The sequence below is a fragment of the Ranitomeya variabilis genome, chromosome 3, assembly GCF_051348905.1.
Source record: "Ranitomeya variabilis isolate aRanVar5 chromosome 3, aRanVar5.hap1, whole genome shotgun sequence".
In the NCBI taxonomy this organism is placed as follows: Eukaryota; Metazoa; Chordata; class Amphibia; order Anura; family Dendrobatidae; genus Ranitomeya; species Ranitomeya variabilis.
Window position 1 is genome coordinate 638,381,533 of NC_135234.1, and position 11,610 is coordinate 638,393,142.

Below are 11,610 nucleotides of genomic sequence, written 5' to 3' on the forward strand. Positions count from 1 at the left end.
ATAGAATGTAATTGTGTAATATTGAGTTGGCATATGTTAAAGGTAGAGCATTTGTAGAGGAGTGGATGGATATCATCATGGACAGAACTGCTGTATTCGGTGTCTAATGCATCTGCGGTTTCTTAAACCTACTGAATATGGTCTGGAGACGGGCGACTATGGGCTCCTGCTTTGTAGGAGGATTCATCACGGCTGGCACTGATGATGGGATTTCTCTTCCATACAGTACTCTTTAATGTCAGATGGCTATTCCCATAGTCCGTGCAGGGCACAGAGGGGAAGAAAAGCTGAGATTACACTTCTCATTCTGCTTCTTATTGATTTCTGTCTTGCAGAGTTACTTACAGAGCCTCAGAGAGCGGCAGACTGGCACTGGCACATCTATGAGCAGCCTAAACACCAACATGCAGACTATCGTTGACATGGACTATGAATGCGGCTCTACTGTGCCCCTCACTGCCACCACTCCGGTCATTCGTGTCTGAGGTGTGCTCTCAGGGTATAAACTCACATTTGATTGAAGATCATAGGCCAAGGTGTTGTGCCTTATGTAATGGCTCTTGGTACATCTCACTTTCTCATTAGCCAGAGTCAATGCCCTCCTTTCCTTCATTGTGTGGACTCCAAAAATAGAGGGAGCAGAGAAAATAAAGGCGTTTTGGACAGTTTTACTGAAGCCTGGTAGACATATATTGGATGAATGTATTTTATTAGATAATTTTAAATGTAATTCTTCCCAGTGGAAGGGCAAACATCAGAGTCTTCAGGCTTAGGCCCACTACCTAGCTGTAACATACGGAAGACAGAAGAGTACTAAACCTCTACACATGACAGCTCGTCCAGCTGAAGTAGCCTTTAACCCTAGTGCTCAATTTGTGCCTTTTATGTGCATAATACACCAGAGGCTTTTACTTTGTAAATATAATATCTGCCCTATTTTGTTGGTAAGGTACATGCTGTAACAGTTTATATCCATTAAGTGCCCATTGGTCTCGCAATCGGATGGGGAGATGTGTAGACAAACGGGTGCAAATGAAAAGTGGTGCAGTTGGCCATTGTCATATCTTGCATTGCTTTCTACACTTTTGAATGTGCGTTAAGCTGAATTCATACGACGGTAGTTTCAATTCTGGTCTACTACAGACGGCATGTGGAACAGATTGCAGAATGCATCATCAGATTCTTTCCTAGACAAGTCAGATGGCGTAAATCATGCCAAATTACTAACTGGTGCATTGCAGTATGGGGAATGGAAAAACCTACTTTTGCCGGACAGATCTGAATCCTTCTCATGGTCATGTGAATTCAGCCTTAAAAAATGTAAATGAAAGCTGATTTGTTATAGTTAATGAGAGATTTTCCGCTTCTAGTTTATGCTCCCCTAATCCAGTACTGGCTGCAGCAGAGGTCATGACTACAGCGCACATTATCACTATAGCCAAAGTAGCCTGTCCAAGACTGCGCCCTGTGATTCCTGGATTAGTGATACTAGTGATAATGGTATACTGCAGGCATGGCTTCCCCGCTGCAGCCAGTACACAGAGACCAGGGAAGGCTTATTAGTAATACCTGATTTTGTTATTTTACCTGGGTATTGGAGGCCAGAAAGCTATAGCCAGAAAACCCCTCTAAGGCTACGTTCACATTTGCGTTGTGCGCTGCAGCGTCGGCGCCGCAGCGCACAACGCAAATAAAAACGCAGCAAAACGCATGCACAACCCTGCGTTTTGCGCCGCATGCGTCCCTTTTTTTAATTGATTTTGGACGCAGCAAAAATGCAACTCGCTGCGTCCTCTGCGCCTGGACGCGGGCGCCGCAGCGGCGCAAAACGCAAGTGCGACGCATGTCCATGCGCCCCCATGTTAAATATAGGGGCGCATGACGCATGCGGCGCCCGCCGCTAATGTGAACGTAGCCTAACTGCTTCCATTTTCCTCTGGACTTCCTTGGAGTGTATGAATGATTGGAAATGTCTCACGTTCAGAAGAACCCCAGTAAATTTAGCAGCTCATTTTAGAAGTTTTATGTTTATTGATGTGCTACTCTGATTATTGCTCCTCTGTGATACTCTTCCGGTGTGAGATTTACTTCTTTGATAACAAATGTTATATATTGTTATTCAGAAACGTTTATGTGAAATTTAGATATATGGAACCCGTAACATTATATATTTGAAAAGGGCAAATGAATGAAACCACTGCAAGTTATTATTACTGTTCTATAGCACTTTAATATGAAGATGTATGTATTGTATGTAACACATAGAGACAACGTTATCAGCCATACCTTTTACTTTATGTATTTTATGTGACCTGACACCCTCTCCAACATATTTAAGCATCAATAATAAAAAGAACAGCGTGTCATCATAAGGACCACTAAAGCAACAATTGATAGGGGTTCTCCACTATGCGTTCGCAGGAGGATGTAACAATATAAAACCTATACCCTTCTTCCGGTCCAGTGCTCCTCCTGCTCATTCCATACAGTGTCCCTCGGTGGTCTTCAGACATCAACATTCGGCTGGGGCCATCTCTTAAACTTTATAGCCAGGTCTACATGACTGGGTATGTTGTTTATGGCAGCGGTGTTCCTTTTAATTTTGTCGTAGCTGTCATCAAACCTGTTAAACACAAACATAGCGCTGTTTGTAACAGTCCATATGTTAGATATCCCACAGCGGTCCGGTCCACCCCAATTTCAATGTCTATGGTGTCCATGAGTTGCCTTCGGTGCAGCCTAGTCAACATGCGGGGCGTGTGTTTTATTTATGATCCCACAACACAGATGTGAACAGAGACCCATGCATATGTCATATTTTCTGCTCCTAAAACCTGTCCTATATGCCAGATCAGACCAGGCTTATGTTAGTACTTTGTAGACCTGGTTTTGTAAAGGGTCACATGGCTGAGATGTCTGTTGTTTTGCAAAACGTTTTCACATTTGTTACTCTAAAGTATAATGTGTTTAGATTTCTTTTTCTTATAATTGGGGCAGGTGAAGTAAAAAAAAAAGTACAAGTTTCAACTTTTCCGGACCCTTTATAGATGTGACCCACTTTTTGCACAATATGGTTTTCATTCTTGATAAATTTGGCCTTAGATTTTGCTAGAACAAATATGAATAGATTTCAGCTAAAGGAAACCTTCCCAAAGGCTGTCTTTGAGGGTCTCATTTATAAAGTTTGGGATTTAAAGAGCACAGATCAGTTCTGACAGAAGATTTAAGTAAGACTTTTCTGAAATGCATATCGTTAATAAATCCGATGACTTCCCTCTGCATCACAGGGACTCCAGATCTAATGAGTATTTCTTCTCTGGGCAGGGAGGGGGGCACTGACTTTCTGTATCTGAATGATAAATGGAGCCTTGTGCATAGATCTGGCAGGAGTCAGGATGGACTCTACAACACGCCAAAAGCCATTGAATGCATGAGTCTGCTGCACAGATTACAATGGGAATATCAATTTGCCTAATTTCTCAAATCGTCTAAAAACAGATTAACAAGCATGGTGCCTTAATAAACTAATGCATCCCAATGAGCAGCAAATTAGTGAAATACGAACCGGGCAACAATTGTTCTCCCCTGCGCCCAGGAGCCGGAATTCTGCACCAGGCAGGATGTTAGTATTAGCCATGTGATAAAATACCCCCTGCGTCACACAGCTCAGTAAAGGGAAGATGGCACCGCTGTTTCCTAAAAAGCATCTCTCAGCATGTTCCCCCTCTGAAAGATCGTGTTATTCATATCTTATACTTTATGCAATCATTTGTTACTTGACTGAAAAAAAAAATCAATCTTAAATTTGTATACAAATAGGGCTATAGTACGCTGGGTGTGTCAAAACAATTAGTAGGCATAGAGAATTGGGCTCCCTGCCTCACACCACCAACTTCTGCTGAGAGCCAATAGTCAATCAAAAGAATAAATAAGTAATCATAAAAGAAGGTGGCATTATCAGACCTATTCAGTCAAGTAGAAGGTGAAGGATTAGAACCCAGGAGGCAGAGGATCAGGACATTTTCAGTCATACCAACGTCACTTCTGCTTCATTTTCACATTAAAACTGAATTTATTTAAATGTTTTTGTTAGTATGATTGATTGCATAAATAAAGTTATGGGAGGACATTATATGGTCAGTTGGCAACCTAAAAAAAATAAACAATTTGGTGATGTGGATCATGTTGACATTCTCTTTAAAGGAAATCTGCTAACAGGAGGACACAGCTGCTTTCAAAGAGTTAATCTGAGTTACTTACTACATACTTTACAGAGTAAGCAGTAGCCAAACCACACAGAGATGCCTTTTGGGTTTACAAAAATGTATCTTGCATTGCTACAAATATAATGCCTTTCATCATAAAGATAACCGCACAGATCTCTCCCGTGTTCACATGCTGCACACGGTTTTCCCCCTCACAACTCAGATGCAGGAAGTTGCATAGAGCTACCAAAATAGTGATGGTGGAGAACCAAGCTTCAGCACACAATTTTCCTAAATGCATGGTGCCTACAATGAAAGATGGTGGCGGCATTCACCTTATGTGGGGCTACAATGAGGGGTGTTGGTGTGGTGGAGCTACATGTTAGTGATGGTAACATGAATTCACAGATGTGTTACTCTATATTGCAAGAGTAGATGCTACCATCACTCCGTGACCTTGGTAGACGTGCCCCTTTTCAACATGACAGTGATCCAAAACACACATTGGTTGCATTTCCAAAGAACAGAGTGAAAGCGAAAAAGTGGCCAAGTGTGTCTCCTGATCTGAACCCCATCAAACACCTGTGGGGAATTCAGAAGAGACAAGTTAAGCATCACTCCACATCCACATCCTGGCTCTGGAAGAAGTCTTCATTCTTGAAGAATGGAAAAGATAGATTACAATATCTATTGTTAACTTGTTTACTCCATGCCTAGAAGACTTGGTGCTGTCCTTTAAAAATCATGGAGGTCATACATTGCGCAATCTCGTGAGAAATCGCGGTCTCCATACAAAATACTAGATGTAGTTATTTTTGATGTGGGATGTATTCATTTCATCAACTAATTTGATTAAAACTGAAGGTTTTGTAATAAGTTACATTATTAACTTTTCAGGTTATGGGTTAAAAAATGTTCTATGAAACTCAGTCTTGTCAAAATTTTGGAAATTTTTCTTGTGTTCAGTGAGATATTGATTAAAATTTTACTTTTCAAAGGGGGTGTATTCATTTATGCTGAGCACTGTATATTAGGTCACATTTGTTTGAATGTTAGTTTTGGGTGGTCTCTCCACTCTCCTCGGACAATGTTGTGTGAGACTTGGATTGGGTAGTTTGAATATAAACGCCCCATTGTATTGTTCTCGGGACTTATAAGATGCGTCCAGCTATCTTCTTCCCATTAAAAGCAAATGAATACTTGGCTGAGCCTAGCATACATGCATACAAGCATCTTACGAGGTGCCATTAGACACTGAATATACACTCTTAAAACCTTGAAATTGCAACACTAAGGAGAGAAAGTCGTGAAATGAAAACTTTTTTTCCCATTATGGAGTGTGAGTATCACACACAAATACCCACACTTAAATGAAGTTATCGATTGCAAGGCCTTTATTAATGGCTGTCTGAGGGATGATCTGCTATACTGAATGCACACAGCTTCACTGCTGGCAGCTCCCTTTCCAATTGTCAACCAATAGCTCCCAAATCTGATGTTTTTCAATGCTACCATGGCCTGCGGTGTCTCCAGGCTTGTCTCCACAATCGACCACATATGGAACATAATTTGTCGGAAAGGGAGCTGCCAACAGCAGATCTTGATGATTTGTTCAAGTGCAGTCATCATTGCAGAACATTACTTAGATAACCATGACATGGGGCTCAATATTATAAGTTTCCATTTCTTCATCATTTGCATATCCGTAACATTTCTTTCGATCCTGTGATTTCCATAATTACACTTTTCCTTCTTGGTGATGTGATTTCAATGTGGAGTGTATCCATGCTTTAGTAGAAGTCAGAGACTATGCTGCATGTATATGTTAATTTAAAACAGTGCTATTTCTAGACTTTTGCCTCCTCGTAGCCATTTATAGTAGAATAATGGTAAATTTACATAGAAGCACAAGAAAACTGTACTGACTTCACTGACAGATTGAAGTGAACCCAAGACACTACTTCACTGCATATGCTCGTAATTCAACCCTTAGCTTGTTGTCATCGGACAATACCTTGATTAATTCATTGATTGGTGGCTGTCTGACCACTGGGACCTGCACCAAACAGGAGACCGGGTCACTTTTATCTCGGTTAGCATGCAGCTGCAGATTGCCTGTTTTCACTGCTGCTCCATTCATTCCCTATGGAGTGGCCGAGTGCAGCAGTCCGCTTTTTCTGAAAGCCCCAGAGAGCAGGGGTGGGGAACCTCAAGCTCATGAGCTGTTTATGGCCCGCGATCACCTTATCTCTGGCCCCCTGGCAGATTGTTAGGGACCACACTGCTCGGGTTGTCCCTGCAATTTGTTGGCCCTTTAGTTGCTACTTACTCTTCCATCACGCAGCAATCACTACTGAACAATGTAACACGTGTAATGAAAGACTACGTCCTCAAGGTGACTAGTGCCAGCTCCAGGACATACTTTCTTGATGGAGTTAACACGTGATGCGATCTCGTCCCACAGAAGAACACCGCTGCAGCGTCTCCTGTGATGCCTATACCCGCAGCACCATGTCTTCTGTGATTTCCACTGCAGCGCCATGTCTCTTGTGATGTATATGCCGCAGCCCCTTATCTCCTGTGATGCATGGAAAGCAGTCATCGTGTATCCTATGTGATGTATACAGCAGTCTCGGTGTCTCCTATGTGATGTATACTGCAGATCTCTCACTGCTTGAGTTCTATAAATGTGATTTGATAGCGATATGTTCAGTACTTACTGCTGCAAGTTCTTTATAAAACTTATCACTGCAGAGTTGCCTACACTCCAAGACTGAACCAAATCTGGAAAAGCTGTTATGAGTAGCAACATCATCCATACCACCTCACCAAAGAGAAGAAGTTCCAGCTGTCACATGAGGAGTAAGTTAATTAAATGTTTGACCAAATGCGACAGGGAAATTTTCAAGTTAATAACTTTGTACAACCCTCGAAGGATGGTATAAATATCCAAAATACCCATGCAGAAAAAAGATTCCCCACTCCTGCCATAGAGAATGAATGCTGCACAAGTCTGGCCTCCAGCCTGCCTCTCCACTTTGCAAAGAAAATAAAAATGCCCTATTCTGCTTTTTTTTTTTTTTTTTTTTTTATTTATTCATTCAATTTTCCCTGAAATCCCCTTTAATCTCCTGCTCTTATTATCCTTTTGGAGTCCAGTGTCCTATAAGGTGATAGCTTCCACTATATGCACAGTTATGATGGGAGAGCTGTCCCTCATTGCACAGCACCGCCCACTTGACTCTAAATATAGAGATGGAATTTAAAAAAAAAAAAATATTACATGTTTTTAGAAAATAACAATTACCATGTACAAATATTAGGAGATTAACAGTGTATATAGTACCTTTTTTTTCTTTTATATTTAAAAAATATACCAAGTCCTGTTTCCCCTCTACCCTCCCTGCAATAGACCACATTCATAAGTTACCAATTAAACTAAATCTTTCCCTACAAAACTATATATTGTTTTTCTCAGCTCCTTTTTCTCTATAACAAATTTCCTGCAAATGAAATCTAGTGTCCTGTATGACCGTTTCACTGCAACCAAGGAGTAATAAGTCTGCTTGCTGGCAGGCCAACTGCCATGATGGAGTAGCGTATGGCCTGCTGACGCCAGCGCTGCTGTCATGTGGATGTGCGCCGTTAGACAACCAAAGTTGAAAATTATTGCAATGCAGAAGCCTATCAGAGGCCAGTAGCTGACTTTGGGCTGTTGCATACATTGCAGTCACATCACGGCTATGCGCTGCTTGTCATAGGAGTGGTGGCCGGGTGAGAAATATGGTTGTTTTTTTACTTTCTATGTGCAGAGGACCTCTATAGGGGACATTTCAAATATAAGACAACTAATAGTGGGATATTACAAGTATACAAGACTGGGGGACAATACAGCGGTCATTACATGAATACGTGGGCTCGAATGGAGGACATAATTTTATGGTTTTCAGAATTGGGGTACATTATAAGGATATGGGAGCCACAATGAGTGATATTATTGTATGGGGCCCAAGGGGGGGAATATTATTAGTTTAAGGGGCCACATAGGGGGACATGATTAATATATGGGGTCACAAAGGGATATTTGTGTACAGGGCCATGATGGAGGATATTATTAAGGTATGTTACGATGGGAACATTAAGCCCATGTTTACACTTTCCGTATTTTACATCAGGATTTGTAAGGCAAACCCAGGAGTGGGTGATAAATACAGAAGTGGTGATGTGGTTCTATTATACTTCTGATTGTTCCACTCCTGATTTTGGCTTACAAATACCTAACATCTGAGCGTAGCCTAGTAATGTCACCCACTGTGGCCCTAAGTATGAATAATTTCCTCTGTTGTGGCCCATTACTTTATTAATGTCCCCATTTGGCCTTAAACTCAAGGGGCCAAAATGTGGGCATTACAGTTGTAACGGGGCATAACAGGTGGGCGCTATTCCTGATATGGCACAAATGGTGTATGTTACTACTTTATGGATGCCATTGGAGAGGGCAGTGCTGCCGTTAGGGTAAATAGACAGGCAGTACTATTATATGCTGGCACAAAGAAGAATTTTACTAATGATGTCATAGAATATTAGAGTAGGAAGGGACCTCCAGGGTCATTGTGTCCAACCTCCTGCTCAATGCAGGATTCACTTAACCATCTCAGACAGTCTGTCCAGCCTCTGAAGACTTCCATTGAACAAGAACTCATCACTAGGGTTGACTGAATAGCTTCGGAGAAGTGCTTATCCTAATAGCTATAGCGCTTCCCGAATAGCTGCCTCGGTAACCTGGATACCTGGAGCGCTCCCAATAATCAGGTGTTCGGCACCGCAGCTGCATGTATCGTGACAGTCACAACACATGCATGGAGAGCCTGTTTGTTGTGACAGTCACACAGCCGCGACACATTCAGCTGCAGTGCCAAACACCTGATTATCAGGAGTGATCCAGGTTCCCGAGGCAGCTATTCGGATAAGCACTTATCCGAAGCTATTCGATCAACCCTACCCGACACCTCTCATGGCAGCATTTTCCACTCATTTATCACCTTCACGGTCAAAAAGTCTTTATTCTAATATCTAATCTGTATCTTCCACATTTCAGTTTCATTCCATTGCTTCTTGTGTTTCCATGTGTGTCAGGGATACAATATTTGTCTGGACTTTCTTAATCCCACAAATCCCTGATATCACAGGCCAGGAAGGTCACGTGTACCACCCGCTGTGATCTTTGTAGCGACCCACTCTCTGCTACCCCCTATCGTCCGGACAATTATACGATTGGCTGATGATCAACGGAGAAGATCGCGGCCTGTTCGCACCACTAGGCCGGCTGTCGAAAAATGAACGGTGAGCATACGGCATATACACCTCTGGATTCCCACACATGGAATATGTGTACACACCCCAGTACAGTCACAGCTAATTCTCCGATAACCCCAGAATACTCGCCGCCACCACCACCACTCTGTTTCGGTCGAATGGACACCGTATGGTAGCTTATGGCTTCAAGGCATAGTTTACAGCACCAAAGGAACAGAACTATTACATTTTACATTTAATCCAAAGGGAGGCAGTTTATATGAAAAATATACAAAATATTTTACAAGGGGGACCCAACAATACAACATAAACAGTTACAGAAAATAAAAGTGATTAACAGGAGAACTTACTACACCGATCGCAGAGATGATTCAGTTTAGCCAAAGGAGAGCGGTTTGATTTGGCTGTGGATAAACAGGGCCCCTGCATACACGATATGTAGCTCTCTGCACGAACGCTGATGATAATTGGGATCAATCTTTTATCAGACCCTGAAATCCAACCCACACACCCCCTGTGATGACTTCACAAGGTCCCGGTTGTCGGCTGCTATCAGTCCTTCATTATTTTAGGAAACCTCGATTTATGCAGTAGCTCCTCATAGTGTGAACACAGAAGGTTGAGACTGACGTCATATTGGGATTTTATCTACGCTTAGAGACCAAACATGGCCTAGCTGCTGGTGGTTATATGGCCCCTATGGATTTGGGGCTCTTTGGCAGGGTTTATAATTAAGAGAATATATGTGTAATTTTGACTAGTCATCCTGGTGCTGAAAATGTACATCTCATTAATATCGGATGGATAGAAATTCCAATATTCTATATTTTCTCCTGGAGCCATACTGGTTTCTGATTTATTGTAACTGCATTAACCATGGCTATTTGAAAAGGGTGTTGGATCTTCTTTGATCCACTTAGATCCTAATTACCTTTTCCTGTCTCTCTCTATGGACAATACACATCCTCTTCGGTCACCTGGAAATAAAGAGGGATCCTCGCAATTTAATTAATCTGCTTCACATCTCTGTCACTGCCATTTTACATAAAGGCATGCACCATTTGTCTCCTCAAGACAAATGGTAGATAAAAAAAGGGAGGGGGATATGAGGGACCTCGAGGATTTTTAATATTTTCTATGACAATGTGGAAGTGAGAATAAGGATGATCCCTCTACACTGTGACATCGCTTTAGATATTTGTAGACCACTATTAACTCTCCTCTTAGCCTTCTTTTTTTGCAAGCAAAACATTCCCAGATCATTTAACTGTTCCTCGTAAGACACAGATGGCACTCCGCTTACCATCCTGGTAGCTCTTCTCTGAACTTTTTTTTTTTTCCAGTTTTTCAATGTCTTTTTTTAAATGTGGTGCCCAGGACTGGACACAATATTCCAGATGCGACCTGACCAATGGGGAGTAGAGGGTGATAATTACTTCCTGTGATATAGACTATATACTTCTCTTAATACATTCCAGAACTGTGTTTGCCTTTTTTTGTGGCTGCAGCACACTGTTGACTCATGTGCATCCTGTGATCTATTAGTATACCCAAGTCTTTTTCACACGTGCTGTTGCTTAGTTCTATTCCTCCCATTCTGTAGGTGTAATTTTCATTTTTCTTGCCCAGATGTAGAATCTTGCATTTCTCACTGTTAAATACCATTCTCTTAGTTGCTGCCCATTCTTCAAGCTTATCTAGATCCGTCTGAATCCTTCGTCTTCTCTAGTGTAAAGGTACCTTCACACTAAGCGACTTTACAACGATAACGATAGCGATCCGTGACATTGCAGCGTCCTGGATAGTGATATCGTTGTGTTTGACACGCAGCAGCGATCTGGATCCTGCTGTGATATCGCTGGTCGTTGCTGAAAGTTCAGAACTTTATTTGGTCATCAGATCGGCGTGTATCGTCGTGTTTGACAGCAAAAGCAACGATGCCAGCGATGTTTTACAATGGTAACCAGGGTAAATATCGAGTTACTAAGCGCAGGGCCGCGCTTAGTAACCCGATATTTACCCTGGTTACCATTGTAAAAGTAAAAAAAAAACACTACATACTCACCCTCTGATGTCTGTCACGTCCCCC

The 11,610-nt window shown here is 41.9% G+C and overlaps 1 protein-coding gene across 5 annotated transcripts in view; it reads left to right on the forward strand.

Annotated features, from left to right (window-relative positions):
• The window catches only part of LOC143816784 (transmembrane protein 198), a 120,222-nt gene extending 116,938 nt beyond the window's left edge, over window positions 1-3,284 (forward strand). For all 5 annotated transcript variants that reach the window (XM_077297598.1, XM_077297596.1, XM_077297597.1 and 2 more), the window contains one exon: window positions 336-3,284. In XM_077297598.1, the coding sequence (XP_077153713.1) occupies window positions 336-485 (150 nt within the window). In that variant the 3' untranslated portion in view covers window positions 486-3,284. The remainder of the gene's footprint in view (window positions 1-335) is intronic.
• The last annotated feature ends 8,326 nt before the right edge of the window (window positions 3,285-11,610 follow it).